Source organism: Mauremys mutica, chromosome 2 (assembly GCF_020497125.1).
Source record: "Mauremys mutica isolate MM-2020 ecotype Southern chromosome 2, ASM2049712v1, whole genome shotgun sequence".
Lineage (NCBI taxonomy): Eukaryota > Metazoa > Chordata > Testudines > Geoemydidae > Mauremys > Mauremys mutica.
In genome coordinates, this window is record NC_059073.1 from 1,420,946 (window position 1) to 1,441,177 (window position 20,232).

The window sequence follows — 20,232 nt, forward strand, 5'->3', positions numbered from 1 at the left end:
GCTGTGAGCTCACGCCGAGCGGAGGCAGCTGAGGTCCTCCTGGAGCTCGCAGCCCCGCCCCCCCCCACGCGGCTCGGAGTGGGGCGGGGCTCAGGGGCCCCGCCGGAGACACGCTGCGGCGCTGTCTGAGGACGCCGCTCGATGCGCTAAGGCTCCAGGAGAGGGGCGGAGGCGGGAGCCTCAGCTGTTCTCTTGGGGGGCCCCTGCAGAGCCCGGGGCCCAGGGCAAATTGCCCCACTTGCCCCCCCCCTCTGTGGCCCTGGAGAGCGGGTGGAACCTCAAGAGACCAACTCGCAGAGGTCACAGTGGCAGGTGGCAGCAGAAGGTGACTGCGCAGGGTCATTGGCAACAGAGTGGTGGAGTGAATGAAGAGCCACGGCAGAGCGAACAGTGAGCAGCTGGAGGAACGAGCAAGGTGCCTTCTTGCCCCCCACCTGGGAGGTGGACTCACGTGAAAGCACCTCCGACGGGTTAAATAAGGGGCACATTAAATAAACATTTGTTTGTTGGACTATATTTTAGTGACTTTGCTCCAGAATGCTAGATTTTGACTGGGCATGGAAACGTATATAAATATGTTTCCTAGTAGGTCAAGATATTAAAATGCAGTATTTGCCAAGGTTGTTATCTCACATTGTTGCTATCTTGAGAGGTCATTATGTTGGGGAGTTTCTGTACTAAAACATTTGTATTATTATAAAATTATTATAATTAATTTTTACATAAAATGGTCATACTGGGTCAGACCAATGGTCCATATAGCCCAGTCTCCTGTCTTCCGACAGCGGTCAAGGCCAGGGCCTCAGAGGGAATGAACAGAACAGGGAATCATCAAGTGATCCATCCCCTGTTGCCCATTCCCAGCTTCTGGCAAACAGGCTAGGGACACTCAGAGCATGGTGTTGCAATCCCTCCCCATCCTGGCTAATAGCCACTGATGGACCTATTCTCCAGGAATGGATCTAGTTCTTTTTTTAATCCTGTTATAGTTTTGGTCTTCACAGCATCCCTTGGCAAAGATTCCACGCGTTAAACTTTATGTTGTGTGAAGAAGTACTTCCTTTTGTTTTTTTAAACCTGCTGCCTATTAATTTCATTGGGTGACGCTAGTTCTTGTTGAACGTGAAGGATTAAATAACATTTCCTTATTCACTTCCTTCACACCAGCCAAGATTTTTATAGACCGCTATCATATCCACCCTTAGTCCTCTCTTTTCTAAGATGACAATTCCCAGTCATTTTAATTTCTCCACCTGTTGCATATCCCTGAATCATTTTAGTTGCCCATCTCTGTACCTTTTCCCATTTCCAATATTAGCTTTTTTGGGATGGGGTGACCAAGTCTCCTCACTGTATTCAAGGTAAACAAGTAACATTGAAGTTTATATTTTCTGTCTTATTACTCTCACCCTTTCTTTAAAAAGCAACGTTTTCAGAGCAGCAGCACCGGGTAAGTCTGTAGCCGCAAAAAGACCAAGGAGTACTTGTAGCACGTTAGAGACTATAAACATTGATCGCATAAGCTTTTGTGGGCTACATCCGATGAAGTGGGCTTGAGCCCCACAAAATCTTATGCTCAAAATCAATGTGTTAGTCTCAAAGGTGCCACGAGTACTCCTGCTCTTTTTAAAAAGGCAAACACAAATGTTGGGTATCATTGACTGCCGCTGCCCATTGAGTGCTTGTTTTTTCAGAGAACTATCCTCAATGACTCCAAGATCTAATTTAGACACCACCATTTTGTATGTATAGTTGAGAGTGTTTTCCAATGTGCATCCACTTTGCATTGATCAACATTGTATTTCATCTGCCCACTTTTTGTGTCCCAGTCACCCAGTTTTGTGAGATCCCTTTGTCACGCTTCCCAGTATGCCTGAGGGACTTAACTAAGCCTTGAATAGTTTTTGTTATCCATCCTACAAATTTTAAACCACCTTACTGTTTACGCATTTTTTCCAGATCTGTTATGAGTATGTTTGAGCAGTAATGGTCCCCAGTACCGACCCCATCAGGGATTCCCACTATTTTATCTCTCGCACTACATTCTGAAACACCGATAATATTATTATCCCTACCCCTTTGTTTTTCCATCTTTTTAAACCATATCCTGAACCTTGAGAAGACTTCCCTCTTATCCCATGATGGGCTTTATTTTTATCAAAGTCTAGTTAAATTAAATACATTTAAAAAAAATGTATATGTTATTAAGAAATCTAGACGTGTGTTTATAATGTTTTGTTGGTTTAACTCTGCATTATCCCTTATGTAAATTTTGCATCATCGTAACAAAATCATTTACTTTATTCGTATCTCTTTTTATATATCTCATCGGTCCTGAGCAAACTCCCGCCCCCCTGTAAATTCGAACACCATTCCCCTAATTTTCAATTCCTCGGGGAAATATTGGGTAACCTCACAAAGCATATTTTTGTACTAAGATTATTCCAATCGCATGTAGGGTGTGACTAGAGGGCTGCGTTGGGTCACACATGCTCAGTAGGGCCATCTCCAAGAGTGGAGGGCGAATTCCACTCCCAAATTTTAAAAAAAAGGGGGTGCCAACCTGTTCCTACCAATTCAGCCAGCCCCAGAGAGAGACATCCATATCGGAAGGGCGCTGAAAATCTGTGCCCTGAGGGCTGATGTTCGCGAGGCCTGCTTTGGCTACCCTGCAGCAAGCAGATAACCTGCCAGGAGAAAGATGCCAGCCTATTCAAAGAACATAGTGCTTGCTGCTGTGGGTCCAGCTACAAGAGGACGTGAGAGACCAAAATGCCAAATGAGCAGCGCAATGGCTTTCAATGCATAGGATTAGTGGCCCATGTACCTTTCAGTACTTGAATGAAATCTGTATGTTTAGATTCTGTTATTTTTTCTTTGACCGGTATGTGCTGTTAATTGCTGTAATGATAAGAGCAAGTTTCGCTTTATGAGGCGACTTAGTTAATGCACAGAATTGGCGACTTATCAACAGAAGAATGTTTCTGTTTACCTCTGAGCAGCTTTAACCTGACGACTGTGGTGTCTTTTCTCCAAATCAGAGCTACTCAGGGTACTGGCATCCGCACCTGTCCCAATTTGCATATTTGTGGTGTTCTCCACAGGTGGGAGTTCCGCTGTCAGAACAGACTGAAACCTGCTCACTGTCCCTGCAATACAATGGAATTATTACGGGTACAGGTGTAATCAAAGTTTGGTGGGTTACACTCAGGCCGGGCCCTTGTCTCTGGCTCTTTAAACGAGCCCTGACTCTGCTCTCACAGGAGCCCCTCTCTGCCTCAACACCGGTTGCTCCTTACAGGCCCTGCTCACTAGGTGACATCTACCCTGTCTTTCCATCCATACTCCAAAGAATACTGGAGAACTGAGCGGGATTATGACATCACAGGTATCAAGGAGACTGAACAGCTGTAACATAAACACGGCCACCATGGGTCAGACCAAAGGTCCATCTAGCCCAGTATCCGGTCTTCCGACAATGGCCCAATGACAGGTGTTTCAGAGGGAATGAACAGACCTCTTTTTAAAGTGCTTTGAGAGCTACTGATTGAAGATGTTAATAAGAGGTAGGGCTCTTTATTAACTAATGATATAGGGTGCTTTTCTTAAAGCACCCACTGCTGGAGTCAAGTGATTTATTTGAGAATCTCTGCTCTTTATTGTATTTTATTTGTTAACCAATTTTATTCCTTCATGTTGCAAAGAGAGCCTGAAGAACGTGAATTGAGTGCACCCTAGCAGCTCAGACACCAGAAGGCAAATGAAGTGTTCCCCAGATGAATGTTTTTTTGAAGATTTCATTATTTGGAAGCCAATCTCATGATTTAGTTGGGGCCCAGATCAAGGGTTTGGAATGCTTGGGCTGGTGATACCGTGAACGTTTTTGTGCCCTCTTAGCACTGGATAATCACTTCAGGGCTGCTTCTCACTTCAGGCTGGGAGATTCTGCCTCAGGGGTTTTAGGATTCCCACAAGTAGGGAAAAAATGTCCTATGCCTAGGGGCTTGAGAGTCATAGAGCTCGGAAAAGACCCAGGGTTTTCCTGGGAAACCTGATGCCCTCTCTCCTGCCTTATTCTGAGCTCAGCAGCTCAGCCCCCTTGGGCGATTGCCACATCCTATCTCCTGATCTAAGTACAGCATTGACACCTCACAGGCTAGAGGGAGATTGCAGGAGAGCACCTCATTGTGACCTAGGGATGACATCAGCGCCTGCCTGATGCCAGAGCAGCAACCTGCCCTCAGGTGTAGCCTGGGTACTTGTGCTGCTTTGAGTGTATCTGTGATTCTTAGTGCCTGAGCCCGGCGAAATGAGATCACTCCTCCTCTTTCTCAATTTCTGCCTCCTGCCTAAGGATCTTGCTGCTCTTTCTTCTGTATTATGCTGTGATCAGGCTTGCCAGATCTGAGGTAAGTGAGGCTCCTTGAGAGATGGAAAGGCTGGATTGATGCCAGCTGAATGCAGGAACCAAACAGAAGTAGTTTTCAATCAGCAGGATCGGATCATCTCTACCCAAAAGTCCTCAAAGGAGCTGCCTCCGGAGGTTATTGGCCCACGGACATTAATTTTTTAACCAATGTAGGATTCCTGAGGGAATTCCAGAAGGCTGGAAGTGTGCTAATGTTTTGTCAATATTCAAAAAGTTACGGGGTTGGCCTGGCTTCTTATAGGCCATGTTAGCCTGAAATAATGGAACAAACTGATATAGGATTCAATCAATAAAGAATTAAAGGACGGGAATATATTCAAAGCAGGTTAACAATGTTTTATGGAAAATGGGCCATGTCAAAACATAGATGTTGACAAACTTAGACTTTTGGAAGGTGCTGTGCTTCACACATTCCAAGGCAAGATGGGCCCATTGTGATCTTCTAGTCTGACCCTCCTGTCTAGCACAGGCCAAAGAAACTTCCCCACAATCATGCCTAGTGCATACCTTGGAATTAAAATGTCCAATCTTGATTTAAAAAATTGCCAGTGATGGAGACTCAGTCCACCATGAACTTGGTAAATTGTTCCACTGGTTCATTCCTCTCACTGTTAAAAATGGACACCTTCTGTCCAGTCTGAACGTGTCTAGTTTCAACTTCCAGCCATTGGACCATGTGAGACCTTTCTCTGCTAGATTGAAAAGCCCATTTGTAATGATTTCTTCCCCATGTAGGTATTTATAGACTTTTCCTCAAACCACCCTTAACCTCTTTAAGCGACATTGACTGAGCTCCTAAACTCTATCACTATAAGGCAGGTTTTCTAATCCTTTAAAGATTCTTATGGCTCTTCTCTGAACCCTCTGCAATTTATCAACATCCTTCCTGAATGTTAGACACCAGAACTGGACACAGGATTGCAGCAGTGGTTTGCACCAGTGCCCAAATACAGAGGTAAAATAACCTCTCTCCTCCAACTTGAGATTCCCCTGTTTAGGTATCCAAGAACCCAAGATCATCTCTGCAGGAGAGAGAACTTTGCAGGCTCTCTCCTTCAATGCTTATAAACTCTGCAGGCTCCTGGTACCAGCAATCCCTGTTTCTCCAACCCCTGGAGTGTTCCAGTGACCCCTGTTATGGTTGTGCTTTGTGCCCTATATTGGCTGCATCATAGGAAAGCACAATGCCTACCCCATGATGCCTCAGAGCGCAATATTCTCCCAGAAGGAAAATCTTCCCTCTGGCCCCACATGGCAATCACCTCTGGCTCATTGTTCTCCCAGGTTTATTGAGGAGTTCTCTTCTAACCTTGCTGCTTTCTCTGTGTGTGGCAGGCTTCTCCGAGGAAGAGGAGGCCCAGAAAGACAAAAAAGAAACCGAAAGGTAAGCAGCCCCTGACCCACAGCTGCGGTGGCAGACTCAGGCCCCATGCAAAGCAAAGAAATAGGGTCTATTCCCCCACCTGCCTCCCCTCTTCCTGCGAAGGCACAGAAATGCCCGGAGTTGTGCAGAGGCACTGGCTGGGGCTCCGTTCACAGGCTGCCTCTGAAATCTGGGGCAATAGGCTGCTAAGAAGCAGAGGGTGTCCAAGCAGCTCAATGTCTCCTTTATGTCTCACTTCTGGCAGCTTTTGGACGCTGTGAGGAAGAGGTGGAGGAGGCTGGTGCATCCCCAGAGACATGGTAAGCAATGCCCCCCTCCATAAATCTGCAGTGGGTCAGTCCCCTCCTTTAGCGTCATGCAATTCATCCCCACCCAGGGGCAGTAGCCCGAGTAATCCCTCCCCTGCCCCGACCTATGTACCACGCAGGCAACTCTTCTCCTTTAGACTCCTGCAATTCATTCCCACCCTGCAGAAGTTGCCATCTCTAATCCACCCCCACGCCTCGTACAGTGGGTCATTCCCTTCTTCCAGCATCATACGGCTCCTTTAACCTGGGGCAGTGGGGGGGAGGGGTAGATTGTGTCGACTGCACTGAACCCTCCTCCCCTCCTAAGAGCGGGAGAAAATGTTTTCTGGGAGCAGCCCCGTGCACCCCGGGGGAGGTGAGGTGGAGAGGTCAGGAGGAAGGCTGGCCTTTCTGGTACGGTGAGTAGGGGATCCAGCAGCACTTGGGTAATGGCCCCTCCTCCAGTCCCCCAGCATAGGTTCCAAGGAGGATTTGAACCCTGGACCTTCAGCTCTGCAGCATAAAGCACCCCTTAGAGCTAAAGGGGTAGCTGCATATTGGGTAGCTAGAGTAGGCTGTTATCCTATACGTTGATTAGCTTCTGTGGAAGGGACATGACACATGCAGCCAGCAGGATAGACACTCACCTCCACAGCACTAGACAGGATCACCTAACAATCCAGCTAACCCCAACCCAGAACATCCAAGGCCCGGGTATTGCAGGGGAGGAGGCTGCCTCAGTGGAGAATGGGACAGGGAGCCTTTCGGTGCCGCCCCTCTAGGTAAAAGAGGGCCTGAGGGCAGGGCCTGCACTCAGCTATCTGCTCTCTCTCTTCCACAGCTGCCCTGTGCACCTGGAGAAGCTCCCCTTGGCTCAGAGCCTCTGGCTTCTTGAGAGGAGGCAACAGGACATGGCCAGATACCTGGATGCAGTTCTGATACCGTAAGGCAACTGAGCGGGGGGCACCAGACTGGGGGCTGGGTGGGAGGGGATAATGAATGTAGAGAGGAGGGAGCAGGGAAAACCAGACACGCCAGCATCCTAAAATAACAGGTGAGATACCAGTGAAAGTGAGGTGAGGGATTATCAGAAATTAAATGCAGAGACTACAAGTTGGGGTTGTGAGTAGGATCAAATCCTTCTGTACGGCAATATCTGCCAGCAGGTGACTGCCTAGAACCTGCCCGTGCTGTGTCTGAAAGACAAAGCAATCCAATGACACCCTGTGAGGGGGTGTCCTCCCCACCTAGGACTGGAAGGGGCTCAGGTGGCCAGGCAGGCCCATGAACTCCACAGGGTGCACCTGGAGGAAGAGCCAGGGAGTAGGGAATTGATTCCAAGCAGGCTCAGCTGGGCAGGGCCTATAAAGCCAGGAAGCTGGCAAGAGACAGGGGCTGCGGCTGGGAAAGGGCAGCCCCTCCCTGGGAGGAGGGGGGAGTGTTTGGAGCTGGTGCACCCAGAGCAAGGAGGGGAACCAGGAGTAGTAGGAAGCAGTCCAGGCTGGGAGAGGAAAGCCCAGAACTGCTGGGTTGAGGGTCCCTGGCCTGGAGCCCGGTGTGAAGTGTGGGCCCAGGTTTCCCTACCAGCCACCAAGGGCACGGCCCAGACCGGCGGGGCAGCGAACAGGAGGACTGTCTGGGTCACTGTGGGAGTGACAGGCAATTAAAGGACTGTACCCTGGAAGAGGGGGAAACGCTGAGTGGCCTAGCCAAGAAGAGGACACTGCAGTTCCTGGAATGAGAGAGAGATGATGTGACCACATGCGACAATTGGAAGGGGCATTGGCCTCCAGAGCTAATCCCCAGAGTAGGCTCCAGACAAGCAGTGAGTGGGGCACCCTGTGATACACCCCAAACATGAGTCATCAGCTGGGTTCAAACCCAGGACTTTCAGGACCATAGCACAGTCCCCCACCACCGGAGAAACTCCATTAACTGGGAGCAATAGTAGGTTGTTAGCCTCTAGTGTATCAGCCATTAGAAGAGGACAGTTTTCCAGTGGGTTAGAATGTAAGAACATAAGAACAGCCAGACTGGGTCAGACCAAAGGTTCATCTAGCCCAGTATCCTGTCTTCCAAAACTGGCCAATGCCAGTGCAGCAGAGGGAATGACCAGAAGAGGGAATCATCAAATGATCCGTCCCCTCTCGCCCATTCCCAGCTTCAGACAAACAGAGACTAGGGACACCATCCCTGCCCATAGGTAATAGCCATTGATGAATTTATCTAGTTCCTTTTATAGTTTATAATCTTGGCCATCACAACCTCCCTGGTGAGGGTTACACACACATGGTCACATCTTCCTCACCCAAAGCAATTGTTGTTAGCTAATCTTTCTGTTAAAATAGCTCTGGGTCCCCAATCATGCTCAATGCCCCATTGTGCTAGGAGCTGCACATGTGCGTGTGACAAAGGGGTTATCGTTCTAGATAAAATGAGTGCCGGCTCCCCCTCTCAGTCCTTCGTTACCCAGTTGATGTCCTTGTGTCAAACTGTGGTGTGCAATGCATGCCTAGGCACTGCCCCATTGCACTACTGTTGGAAGGCTGTGCCTGGGCCACTCCACCCCCCTAGGGAGCCAGGCAAGCACAGGACAGCGGTATTCCCAACGATGGGACAACATCCTTCCCACCCCGTCGAACTCCACATAAGGCATCAGCATCCGGTCATGCAGAGGGGGCTGCTCACCCTGGACCCAGAGCCCCCGGCAAAGCTGCCTCATGCCGTCCCAGCCAGGGGAGCCCGTGTGGAGTTTAGTGAGATGGAGACCGATTTCCTGCAGATGGGGAGGCGAAGCAAAAGCTCCTCTTCTTCCACACGTCCTCCAACGCCAGTGGAAGATATCACCATGGAGACGGGCAGGAATGATGGCGCGGCAGGAAACCAGACTAACCCACAGCGCTGCACTCTGCCAGCAGGGGTGGGTCTGACATCGCCACCTCCAGGAACCGCAGTAGCAGAGAAGACACTCGCAGAGACACTCCAAATTTATAGGAGCGAGTTGAGAAAGCCCCTTACCTGTGTGAGCGGCACCAAAGGGACTGAAGAGAAGCTGGAGCTGCACATGGAGAGGAAGGTTCTCTTGGGAGAAGGCTCCTGCCTGCGGCCAGGGGCACAAGCAGGTGAGCGCAGGGCAGATCTTCCCAGGACCCAATGCCACCAGGTTGCCCCAGAGGCACCAGGCTCTGAGCAGCTAACAAGATCCACCCTTGACTCTCTCATTGCTGGGCAGGCTGCACACGACCTGCAGATCAAGCACCTGACGGAAATGTTGAGCAGCTCCCGCCCCTTGGTGGGCCAGGTCTCAGTTTGCCAGCAGTGCCGCAAGGCATATCCAGGAAAGAGGAAGGGTGAGAAAACTCCAAAGGAGACATCTGCTGAGCTGCATGGTGTTCGAGACATCATGCATTCACATGGGTTCAATGGAACTGTGAATTCAAAGCTCTCCAGGGACCAGCCACCAATCAGAGTCTGCGAGAAGTGTCGTAAGCATCGACGGAAGAGACCAGCTGGCTCTGCAGGTGCTGACTTGCCGGGAAGATCCCATGGAATTCCACAGCGATGGACTCCAGGAGACTCCTCAGCATCATCCTACCACAATAAGATGCCAGTGCTGTGGCTCCTTCCAGCAGACAAGAGCAAGAGGCGGGATGGAAAGGGGAAAAGGGCTCCCCGCAAGCAACCAAAGATGGTGTCCATTGCAACGAGTACAACAGGGCTTTCGCAAGCTGGGGAGAAAGCAAGTTGGAGTCCTGACGGTTCTCCCTCAAAGTCACCAAAGGCCTCCAGAGCTAGGACACCATCCCCTTCAAGGAGCATAGTTCTCCAAAAGATGTTAATGTGCCTGAAGCAAACCTTCAGCAAGCTGCAACACAAAGTGAAGTCCCGAATGTCCAAGGACCCTCGATCCAGAACACCTGACACTAAATTTACAAAGCCACCCTTTTGGAAGGCAAGGGCCTCCAAGGGTTTCCGGTTTCCATCCTACTGAATCTCACCCTGCCAGCATGCCCACTAACAGCAGGGGCCCACAAATTCCAACCTCTCCCTATCATCCAGTGGGCCCGGTAAGCATGGGCTAAAGTGGCTGAGAAGAATGGCTTGTTGTCCTGGGACACAGAGATTGATGTATAAGTGACTCTCCTTGGGGTATGACATTTAAACCGAGATTCCAAGATGAAGGGGGGCCTGGGAGCTTGGATGAGATTGAGCGTGTGGCTAGCTCACTGGATTTATTACTTTACTTCATGCGGTTCAAGAATCAATCCTTCCTTCAAGAAGAGCTGACACTAAATTTACAAAGCCACCCTTTTGGTAGGCAAGGGCCTCTAAGTGTGTCCAGTAGTACTATTAGGGCCCTACCATCAATCAAACACAAACCGGCCCTTTGACTCCTAAAACCCCGCCCCTTGACCCTTAAACCCCGCCCACCTATCACCAGAAGTCCCACCCACAGGGTATTACTTCCAGGGTCAAGGAGGACACATGACCAGAAGCAAAGTATGTCATGTGACCCCTCTAAGAACTCCTCCCACTGCCCTCTACCAATCAGGAAAGGTTTCGCCCTCATAGGCCTACCCGGAGAGGGGACTTGACCAATCAGGGGTGTTCCAGGGTGGGGTGACCCATCCGGATGTGGCTCGTGTGACCCCTCTAAGAACTCCTCCCACTGCACTCTACCAATCGCGGTGGGTTTCGGCTACATAGGACCACCCTGAGAGCAGATTTGACCAATCGGTGCTGTTCCGGGACGGGGTGACCTGTCCAGATGAGGGTCATGTGACCCTTCTAAGAACTCCTCCCAGCGCCCTCTGCCAATCAGAGCGCAACACTATCACCCCATAAGTCCCAGCACCAGGGCAGAAGAGGCCATCTTTTACCAAGGACTCGTGCTTTAGAAATCGTGGAAGCATGGACTCCTTCACCACCCCGGTGAGAACTTCAGACTTTGTGTTAGCCCCGAGGGCCTTTGGACTTGTGTGGAGAAAGCGCTACATGAGCGACAGTTCCCACGAGGGCCCTTTGACTCAGCCATTGATGGATACGCTGGAACCCAAAACCCAAACCCTCGTGAGGCACACCGATGAGTGTGATGGCCTCTCATTGTCCGCCCCCCTAGAGGTGGAAGGTGAACGCAGCTCAGGGGAGTCATCGGAGGACAAGGTGAACGGAAAAGACATTGCTCAGGTAAATGAATGATTAAGAAGTGACTGTTGATGATGGGGTGTAATGGGGTTAGGAACCGGGGGGTGGGGTGGGTTGTGTATATTTAAAAACAAGGAGTGGGAACTTACACTCTTTCTTTTCTGAAAATCTCTCCACAGCTTGACGATGCCTTTCTAGAGGTCCCAGAGGCCCTGGACAGCATTGCATCAAGCAGCGAAGATGAACCGGGCTCTCCTTGTTTTTGCTCAATGCCGGTACAAATTGTTGAAGAGGACTCCAAGGATGACGGCTATGAGGAGTTTAGGAGGCTTGGCATGGAACTAACTGAGCCAATGCCACGTCCTGAGCGTAAAAAAGTCATGCGGACTATTGTACGTGTTGCTGTTTATGCTGTCCTTCATCAGTGCCCTAGGGAAAAGCTTTCTGAAGATTGTGAGGGCTGTGTCATAGATGCGCCAGCCCAACGGCACCATGACTGTGTGACTTGGACTTCAGTAGATCTAAACTTCAAGCTCTGGCGCCTGTGTGCTGAGTTCTGTTTGGAAAGCTTATTAAACACTGTTCTTGCCATAGGTTATGCTACGCAATGTCTGTGCCTACCCAAGAACATTTAGCGTGAGGGGTGACCTTGATAAATGCTGTGCAATTTAGTGCAGACCCTGGCCGTGTTTTAAAGAAAATGACCAAACCGGAAGATGCCTGTGTCACATTCTTGACTTGAACTGGGACCGTATAGAATATGATTGCAACCAAGGTCCTGTAGTGGCACCAAATCTTTTGTAAAGGGGGTCATATAAGGGGTCTAAGACCAGGTTATGGGTTGCTGGTTATGATTATGCTGTCTGTATGAATGTGTCATTTTGTAGTTGAATTTATGAATATTGGCTCTATCCTGTCTGTATCTCAAACTTATGCTATGCTTCTGGGTGACATCCCAGACGAGTTGGTGTTAGCTCTGCCTAGCCTGCTTGATGGCCCATTAAGGACCATCAGCTACACAATTGACCCATTGAGAGAAGGCAGATGCGCCTTGTAAGTCAGCAAAGTATGTAGGAACTTGCCCATGTGACTCCAGACTCCATGTTGCTTGTAATTTTCCACAGTAAGGACAAAGAGGTGTTCTTACACCTGGAAAAAGACTATAAAAGGCTGATGCCTCATCTCCAGCTTGTCTTCAGTCCTGCTTCTTACCTCTGAAGGGACTTTACTACAAACTGAAGCTCTGAACAAAGAACTGATGACCCGTCCCAGCTGGGGATGGACTCCAGAGACTTAATTTAAACCTGCAGTTTATTCTATCACTGCTACAAGCCTGAACCAAGAACTTTGCCATTATTGTATGTAATTGATTCCATTTAACCAATTCTAGCTCTCATCTGTATCTTTTTCCTTTTATGATTTTATAGATTTATAGATTCATAGATTCTAGGATTGGAAGGGACCTCGAGAGGTCATCGAGTCCAGTCCCCTGCCCTCATGGCAGGACCAAATACTGTCTAGACCAGCCCTGATAGACATTTATCTAACCTACTCTTAAATATCTCCAGAGATGGAGATTCCACAACCTCCCTCGGCAATCTATTCCAGTGTTTAACCACCCTGACAGTTAGGAACTTTTTCCTAATGTCCAGTCTAAACCTCCCTTGCTGCAGTTTATGCTCATTGCTTCTTGTTCTATCCTTAGAGGTGAAGGTGAACAAGTTTTCTCCCTCCTCCTTATGACACCCTTTCAGATACCTGAAAACTGCTATCATGTCCCCTCTCGGTCTTCTCTTTTCCAAACTAAAACAAACCCAATTCTTTCAGCCTTCCTTCATAGGTCATGTCCTCAAGACCTTTAATCATTCTTGTTGCTCTTCTCTGGACCTTCTCCAATTTCTCCACTCTTTCAGTACCTGTTTTCCCCCAATTACAAGGTTTCATCCTGTGAGTTTATCAATGATGAAACCGCGTGTGTGTCTTGGACGCACGCAAAAGACCGGTACTCTGTCTCTGGCAATACCAACGTCTTCATAGCCTGTTTCACCACCGCTTCTGCCCGCTTAGAACTATACAACCTCCTAGAGAGGTTGCAAGAGTGGTGCCTGTACCACGACACTGACTTGGTGATATCTGTGAAAAGGGAGGGTGAGTGGAATCCCCCTCGGGGGGATTATTTAGGGGACCTCACGAGCGATTATTTCAATTAAAAAAATAATAATGTGTACTTTTTTCTGAATTGGTCTTTTTTTAAAAAAAATCCAAACACCAAACATCAATTGTCTTTAAACCCCTCACCTGGGGTGCTTTATTGGGTAACATGGCTGTGAAAATTATCACAAAATACATGTCTGTGCTTGTTGAAACATGTTTTGATCAAGGCTTGGCATGGCCAAGGAATATCTCATCGGTAAAGGTCTTTTCATAACCTTCTTCAAAAGCTCCTTTCGTTCTAGGTAGTCTCACGTGGTCGCATTTCTCAAAGGGAGAGGCATGTGACCTTTGCTGAAAATAGCTTGAAAGGCCTTGGATACCTCACCACTCGTCTTGTGTTTTTGACCTAAGGCCCAGGCATATTTGGATAGAATGTCTATCACTGTTAAGATGTACTTAAAACCGCTGTTGCATTTGGAGAACTGGTGCATATCCACCAAATTTGCTTGCCATTGCACATCCACATCTGAACCAATGGTCTTGTTTCTTTTAAAATGTATTTGAGCCGGTTTGTGTAAAGTGTAAAAAAGAACAGGAGTACTTGTGGCACCTTAGAGACTAACAAATTTATTTGAGCATAAGCTTTCATGGGCTACAGCCCACTTCATCGGATGCATGCAGTGGAAAATACAGTAGGAAGATATAGATATACACAGAGAACAAGAAACAATGGCTGTTACCATACACCCTATAAGGAGAGTGATCAGTTAAGGTGAGCTATTATCAGCAGTGGACAAAAAGAACTGTATGTAGTGGTAATGAAAATGGCCCATTTCCAGCAACTGACAAGAAGATGTGAGGAACTGTAGTGGGGGAAAAAATAAGCACGGGGAAAGAGTTTTACTTTGTGTAAAGGCCCATCCACTCCCAGTCTTTATTCAAGCCTAATTTAATGGTGTCCAATTTGCAAATTAATTCCAATTCAGCAGTCTCTTGTTGGAATCTGTTTTTGAAGTTTTGTTGTTGTAATATTGTGACTTTTAGGTCTGTAATCAAGTGGCCAGGGAGATTGAATTGTTCTCCGACTGGTTTCTGAATGTTATAATTCTTGATGTCTGATTAGTGTCCATTTATTCTTTTACGTAGAGACTGTCCGCTTTGGCCAAAGTACATGGCAGAGGGGCATTGCTGGCACATGATGGCATCTATCACATTGGTAGATGTGCCAAGTGGCGTGGCTGATGTGATTAGGTCCTATGATGGTATCCCCTAAATAGATACGTGAACAGTGTTGGCAACAGGCTTTGTTGCAAGGATAGGTTCCTGGGTTAGTGTTTTGTTGTGTGGTTGCTGTAGGATTGGGGGCTGTCTGTAGGCGAGGACAGACCTGTCTCCCAAGATCTGTGAGAGTGATGGATCGTCCTTCAGGATAGGTTGAAGATCCTTGATGATGCGCTGGAGAGGTTTTAGTTGGAGGCAGTGGCAGATTAACAAATTTGCCACCCCTAGGCCCTCAAAAAATTGCCGCGCCCCCTCCCCACCCCGCGCGCCAGCTCACCTCCCCTCCCCCCCGGCAAGACTGGGAGGGGGTGGGGAGAAGGGGAGTTGTGGCACGCTCGGGGGATGGTGGCGGTGGAGCGGAGATGAGCTGGGATGGGGAGCGGTTCCCGGGCCCCCCCAGGTTACTCCCCGCACCCGTGGGTCCAGCTCGCCTCTGCTCCGCCTCCTCTGAATGTGCCGCTACTCCCTTCTCCCTCTCTCCCAGCACTTTAGCGTGGCGCGCCTGGGAGAGGAGGCGGGCCAGGGATTTGAGGAAGGGGCAGAGTTGGGGAGGGGGCGTGAGCAAATTTGCCGCCCTAGGCCTAAGCCTTGTTGGCCTAGGCGATAATACGCCGCTGGTTGGGGGCTGAAGGTGATGGCTAGTGGCGTTGTGTTACTTTCTTTGTTGGGCCTGTCCTGTATTAGGTGACTCCTGCGTACTCTTCTGGCTCTGTCAGTCTGTTTCTTCACTTCAGCAGGTGGGTACTGTAGTTGAAAGAATGCTTGAAGGAGATGTTGTAGGTGTTTGTCTCTATGTGAGGGGTTGGAGCAAATGGGATTGTTTCGTAGACCTTGGCTGTAGACAATGGATTGAGTGGTGTGGTCTGGATGAAAGCTGGAGGCATGTAGGTAAGTATAGCGGTCAGTAGGGTGATGTTTATGTGGCCATCGTTTATGAGTGCTGTGGTGTCTAGGAAGTGGATCTCTTGTGTGGAATGGTCCAGGCTGAGATTGATGGTGGGGTGGAAATGTGTAAAGTGTAAGTGTCCCTGTCTGAAAGCCAAGCTGTTACCTGTCTTCTATTCAAAGTTTTGCTATGCTTTCTGGCTACTTGAGAAAGAGGGTTCACCCCGCCGAAGCGCCCAACTTCCCCGGGGGTGTAATATATTTTCTTTAACAGAGCTGCCTGTGTAGAAATGACTGTTACTGGTACCGTCTTTTACTAACACAAATATGAAGGGGGACACATTCATATTGACACATTTAAATGAGAGGCCTTCATGCTCATCGGGGTGCCTCACGAGGGTTTGGGTTTCTGGTTCTGGCGTATCATAGAATCATAGAATTCAAGATCAGAAGGGACCATTATGATCATCTAGTCTGACCTCCTGCAAGATGCAGGCCACATAAGCCGATCCACCCACTCCTTTAGCAAGCGACCCCTGGCCCATGCTTCGGAGGAAGGCGAAAAACCTCCAGGGCCACTGCCAATCTGCCCTGGAGGAAAATTCCTTCCCGACCCCAAATATGGCGGTCAGCTGAACCCCGAGCATGCGGGCAAGACTCTCCAGCCATACCCTCTGGAAAAGGTTAAGAATATCATATCATTGACCCATTGTACTATTTACCAGTGTGGCACTTAAATGACCTATTGACTAAGCCCATTATCCTATTATACCATCTCCTCCATAAACTTATCTAGCTTAATCTTAAAGTCATGGAGGTCCTTCGCCCCCACTGTTTCCCTCGGTAGGCTGTTCCAGTATTGCACTCCCCTGATGGTTAGAAACCTTCGTCTAATTTCAAGCCTAAATTTCCTGACTGACAATTTATATCCGTTTGTCCTCGTGTCCACATTAGCACTGAGCTGAAATAATTCCTCTCCTTCCCTGGTATTTATCCCTCTGATATATTTAAAGATTGCAATCATATCTCCTCTTATCCTTCTTTTGGTTAAGGAAAACAAACCGAGCTCCTCAAGTCTCCTATCATACGACAGGCCTTCCATTCCTCGGATCATTCTAGTGGCCCTTCTTTGTACCTGTTCCAGTTTGAATTCATCCTTCTTAAACATGGGAGACCAAAACTGCACACAATACTCCAAATGAGGTCTCACCAACGCCTTATATAATGGGACTAGCACTTCCTTATCCCTACTAGAAATACCTCGCCTAATGCATCCCAAGACCGCATTGGCTTTTTTAACGGCCACATCACATTGCCTACTCATAGTCATCCTACGATCAAACCAGGACTCCTAGGTCCTTCTCCTCCTCCGTTACTTCCAACTGGTGCGTCCCTAGCCTATAACTAAAATTCTTGTTAGTCATCCCTAAATGCATAACCTTACACTTCTCACTATTGAATTTCATCCTGTTACTAATACTCCAGTTTACTAGGTCATCCAAATCTCCCTGGAGGATATCCCGATCCTTTTCCGAATTGGCAATACCTCCCAACTTGGTGTCATCCGCAAACTTTATCAGCCCACTCCTACTCTTGGTTCCCAGGTCAGCAATAAATAGATTGAATAAAATCGGACCCAAAACCGAACCTTGAGGAACTCCACTGGTAACCCCCCTCCAACCCGACAGTTCCCCCTTCAGTACTACCCTCTGCAGTCTCCCCTTTAACCAGCTCCTTATCCACCTCTGGATTTTCATTTCGATCCCCATATTTTCCAATTTAACCAATAATTCCTCATGCGGTACCGTATCAAACGCCTTACTGAAATCCAGATATATTAGATCCACCGCATTTCCCTTGTCTAAAAAATCTGTTACTTTCTCAAAGAAGGAGATCAGATTGGTTTGGCACGATCTACCTTTCGTAAATCCATGCTGTAATCTATCCCAGTTGCCATCGGCCTCATGCTCCGTAACCACTCTCTCTTTTAATATTTTTTCCATTACTTTGCATACTACAGATGTTAAACTAACAGGCCTGTAGTTACCCGGGTCACTTTTTTTCCCCTTCTTGAATATAGGAGCTACATTAGCTAATCTCCAGTCAAACGGTACAATCCCCGAATTTAGAGATTTATTAAAAATCATCGCTAACGGACTAGCAATATCCCTCGCCAATTCCCGTAATATTCTAGGATGAAGATTATCCGGGCCCCCCGATTTACTTCCGTTAAGCTGTTCAAGTTTGGCTTCCACCTCAGATACCGTAATGTCTATCCCCATATCATCATTCCCATCGGTCCCTCTATCACTATTCCTTAGCCCTTCATTAGCCTCATTAAAGACCGAGGCAAAATATTCGTTCAGATATTGTGCCATTCCAAGATTATCCCTAATCTCCACGCCGTCTAAAGTTTTAAGCGGTCCCACTTCTTCTTTCTTGGTTTTCTTCCTATTTATATGGCTAAAAAACCTTTTGCTATTAGTTTTAATCCCCTTCACTAGGTCCATCTCCACCCGTCGCTTTGCCTTTCTCACTGCATCCCTACACCCTCTGACCTCAATAAGGTAGGTTTCTTTGCTGATCCCTCCCATTTTCCACTCCCGGTACGCTTTCTGTTTTTTCTTAATGACCCCTCTAAGACGCTTGCTCATCCAGCTCGGTCTAAAACTGCTACCTACGAGCCGTTTTCCCTTTCTCGGGATACATGCCTCTGACAACTCCTGCAATTTCAACCTGAAGTAACCCCAGGCGTCATCTGCCTTTAGATCCCTAAATATGTTAGTCCAGTCCACTTCCCTAACCAGTCGCCCTAATTTAGGAAAGTTAGCCCTTTTGAAATCGTAAATCCTAGTCTCAGATGCAATATTGATTATCCTCTCATTAATTTTGAAACGAATTAGCTCATGATCCATCAACGGCTGAGTCAAAGGGCCCTCGTGGGAACTGTCGCTCATGTAGCGCTTTCTCCACACAAGTCCAAAGGCCCTCGGGGCTAACACAAAGTCTGAAGTTCTCACCAGGGTGGTGAAGGAGTCCATGTTTCCACGATTTCTAAAGCACGCGTCCTTGGTAAAAGATGGCCTCTTCTGCTCCGATTGCTGGGTCTTATGGGGTGATGGTGATGCGCTCTGGTTGGCAGAGAGCGCTGGGAGGAGTTCTTAGAGGGGTCACACGACCCTCTTCTGGGCAAGTCACCCCGCTCTGGAACATCACCGATTCGTCAAATCTGCTCTCAGGGTGGTGCTGTGTGGCTGAAACCCATCGTGATTCGCAGAGGGCAGTGGAGGAGTTCTTAGAGGGGTCACACGAACCACTTCCGGATGGGTCACCATGCCCCGGAACACCCCTGATTGGTCAAATCCCCTCTCCAGGTAGGCCTATGGGGGCAAAACCCCTCCTGATTGGTAGAGGGCAGTGGGAGGAGTTCTTAGAGGGGTCACATGACACCCTTGGCTTCCGGTTATGTGTCCTCCTTGATCCCAGAAGTAATATTCCCCGTGGGTGGGACTTCCAGTGACAGGTGGTCGGGGCTTAAGGGGTCAAGGGGCAGGGTTTAAGTGGCCAAGGAGAAGGGTTAGGGTTTGATTGATGGTAGGTCCTTACACTATTTCCGATTTCCATACTACTGAATCCCACCCTGCCAGCATGCCCATTAACAGAAGGGGCCCACTAATTCCACCATCTCCCTAGCAACCAGTGGGCCTTGTAAGCATGGGCCAAAGTGGCTGAGAACAAGTGCTTGTTGTCCTGGGACACAGAGACTGATAAGAGACTCTCCTTGGGGTATGACGTTTAACCCCAGATTCCAAGATGAAAGCGGGGCCTGGGGCTTCAATGAGACTGATGGTGTGACTATCTCACTGGATTTGTTATTTTACCTCATCTGGTTCAAGAATCAATCCTTCCTTGGCAGATGCATGGCCGAAGTCTCATCCTTACAGATGTTTTGGCCACATGTGTGAATAAAAGCCAACAACCCATGGAGGAGGAGTGCCATCCAAATGGAGTATGACTAACCCCAATTTCCCCTCTCTACAGCACACCATCCAAGAGCTGAGATGTCCTGGGTCTGGGGTGTCGGAGCAGGGGAGGAAGATACTAATAATTAAAGGGGGCTTTAGTATAATGAATGGCCACAGCCAAACTGTAGAAAACAGGTCTCAAGAACTGAGGCTTGGATAGATGAGGTGCCCTGCAACTTAAACCGCAGTCCATTGCGCCTGCATTGCACATATTAGCTGAGCTTCCTGGGCTCGAGTACCTGCAGCACAGGAACGTAGCAAGGCCAAGTTTGGAGAGCAGAATGTTGGCCATCTGCCTAGTGTCTGGGAGCAGACAAGTGGCTGGAAAGAAGGTTCTGCTAACCCCCTTAGAGAGGCAGGTACTATTACAGCAGGATCCTCCAGCCTTAAAGGAATAGCAGCCTCAAGTACAAGCAACCCATTGGCTAGCCATCCCCAGCATCACTGGGTGGAAAGAGAGGTTGGATGGGGTGGCACTAGGGCCCAGGGAAGGTGTTGTAGCTGATACCTCTACAAGGAGCTTCTCAAGCCTGTGAATTATTGAGGTATCTAGTCCAGGGAACCTGATGAGATCAACTTCTGACAAAACCAAGCACTGGTTGGTTTGCCCCAAGCCATAAAGGCCCGGGAAAGTTATGGGAC

At 48.5% G+C, this 20,232-nt stretch overlaps 1 protein-coding gene and 1 long non-coding RNA gene across 2 annotated transcripts; both read left to right on the forward strand.

Annotated features, from left to right (window-relative positions):
* The first annotated feature begins 3,486 nt into the window (after positions 1–3,486).
* On the forward strand, positions 3,487–6,108 carry LOC123363165. The gene is made up of 3 exons (XR_006576719.1): positions 3,487–3,566; positions 5,765–5,813; positions 6,058–6,108. It is a non-coding gene; the product is annotated as an uncharacterized LOC123363165 (long non-coding RNA).
* Positions 6,109–11,022: 4,914 nt separating this feature from the next.
* On the forward strand, positions 11,023–15,172 carry LOC123365098. The gene is made up of 4 exons (XM_045007741.1): positions 11,023–11,287; positions 11,425–11,637; positions 13,159–13,393; positions 15,165–15,172. The coding sequence occupies exons 1-4, from the start codon at positions 11,096–11,098 to the stop codon at positions 15,170–15,172; spliced, it is 648 nt and encodes a 215-aa protein (XP_044863676.1). The 5' UTR covers positions 11,023–11,095.
* The last annotated feature ends 5,060 nt before the right edge of the window (positions 15,173–20,232 follow it).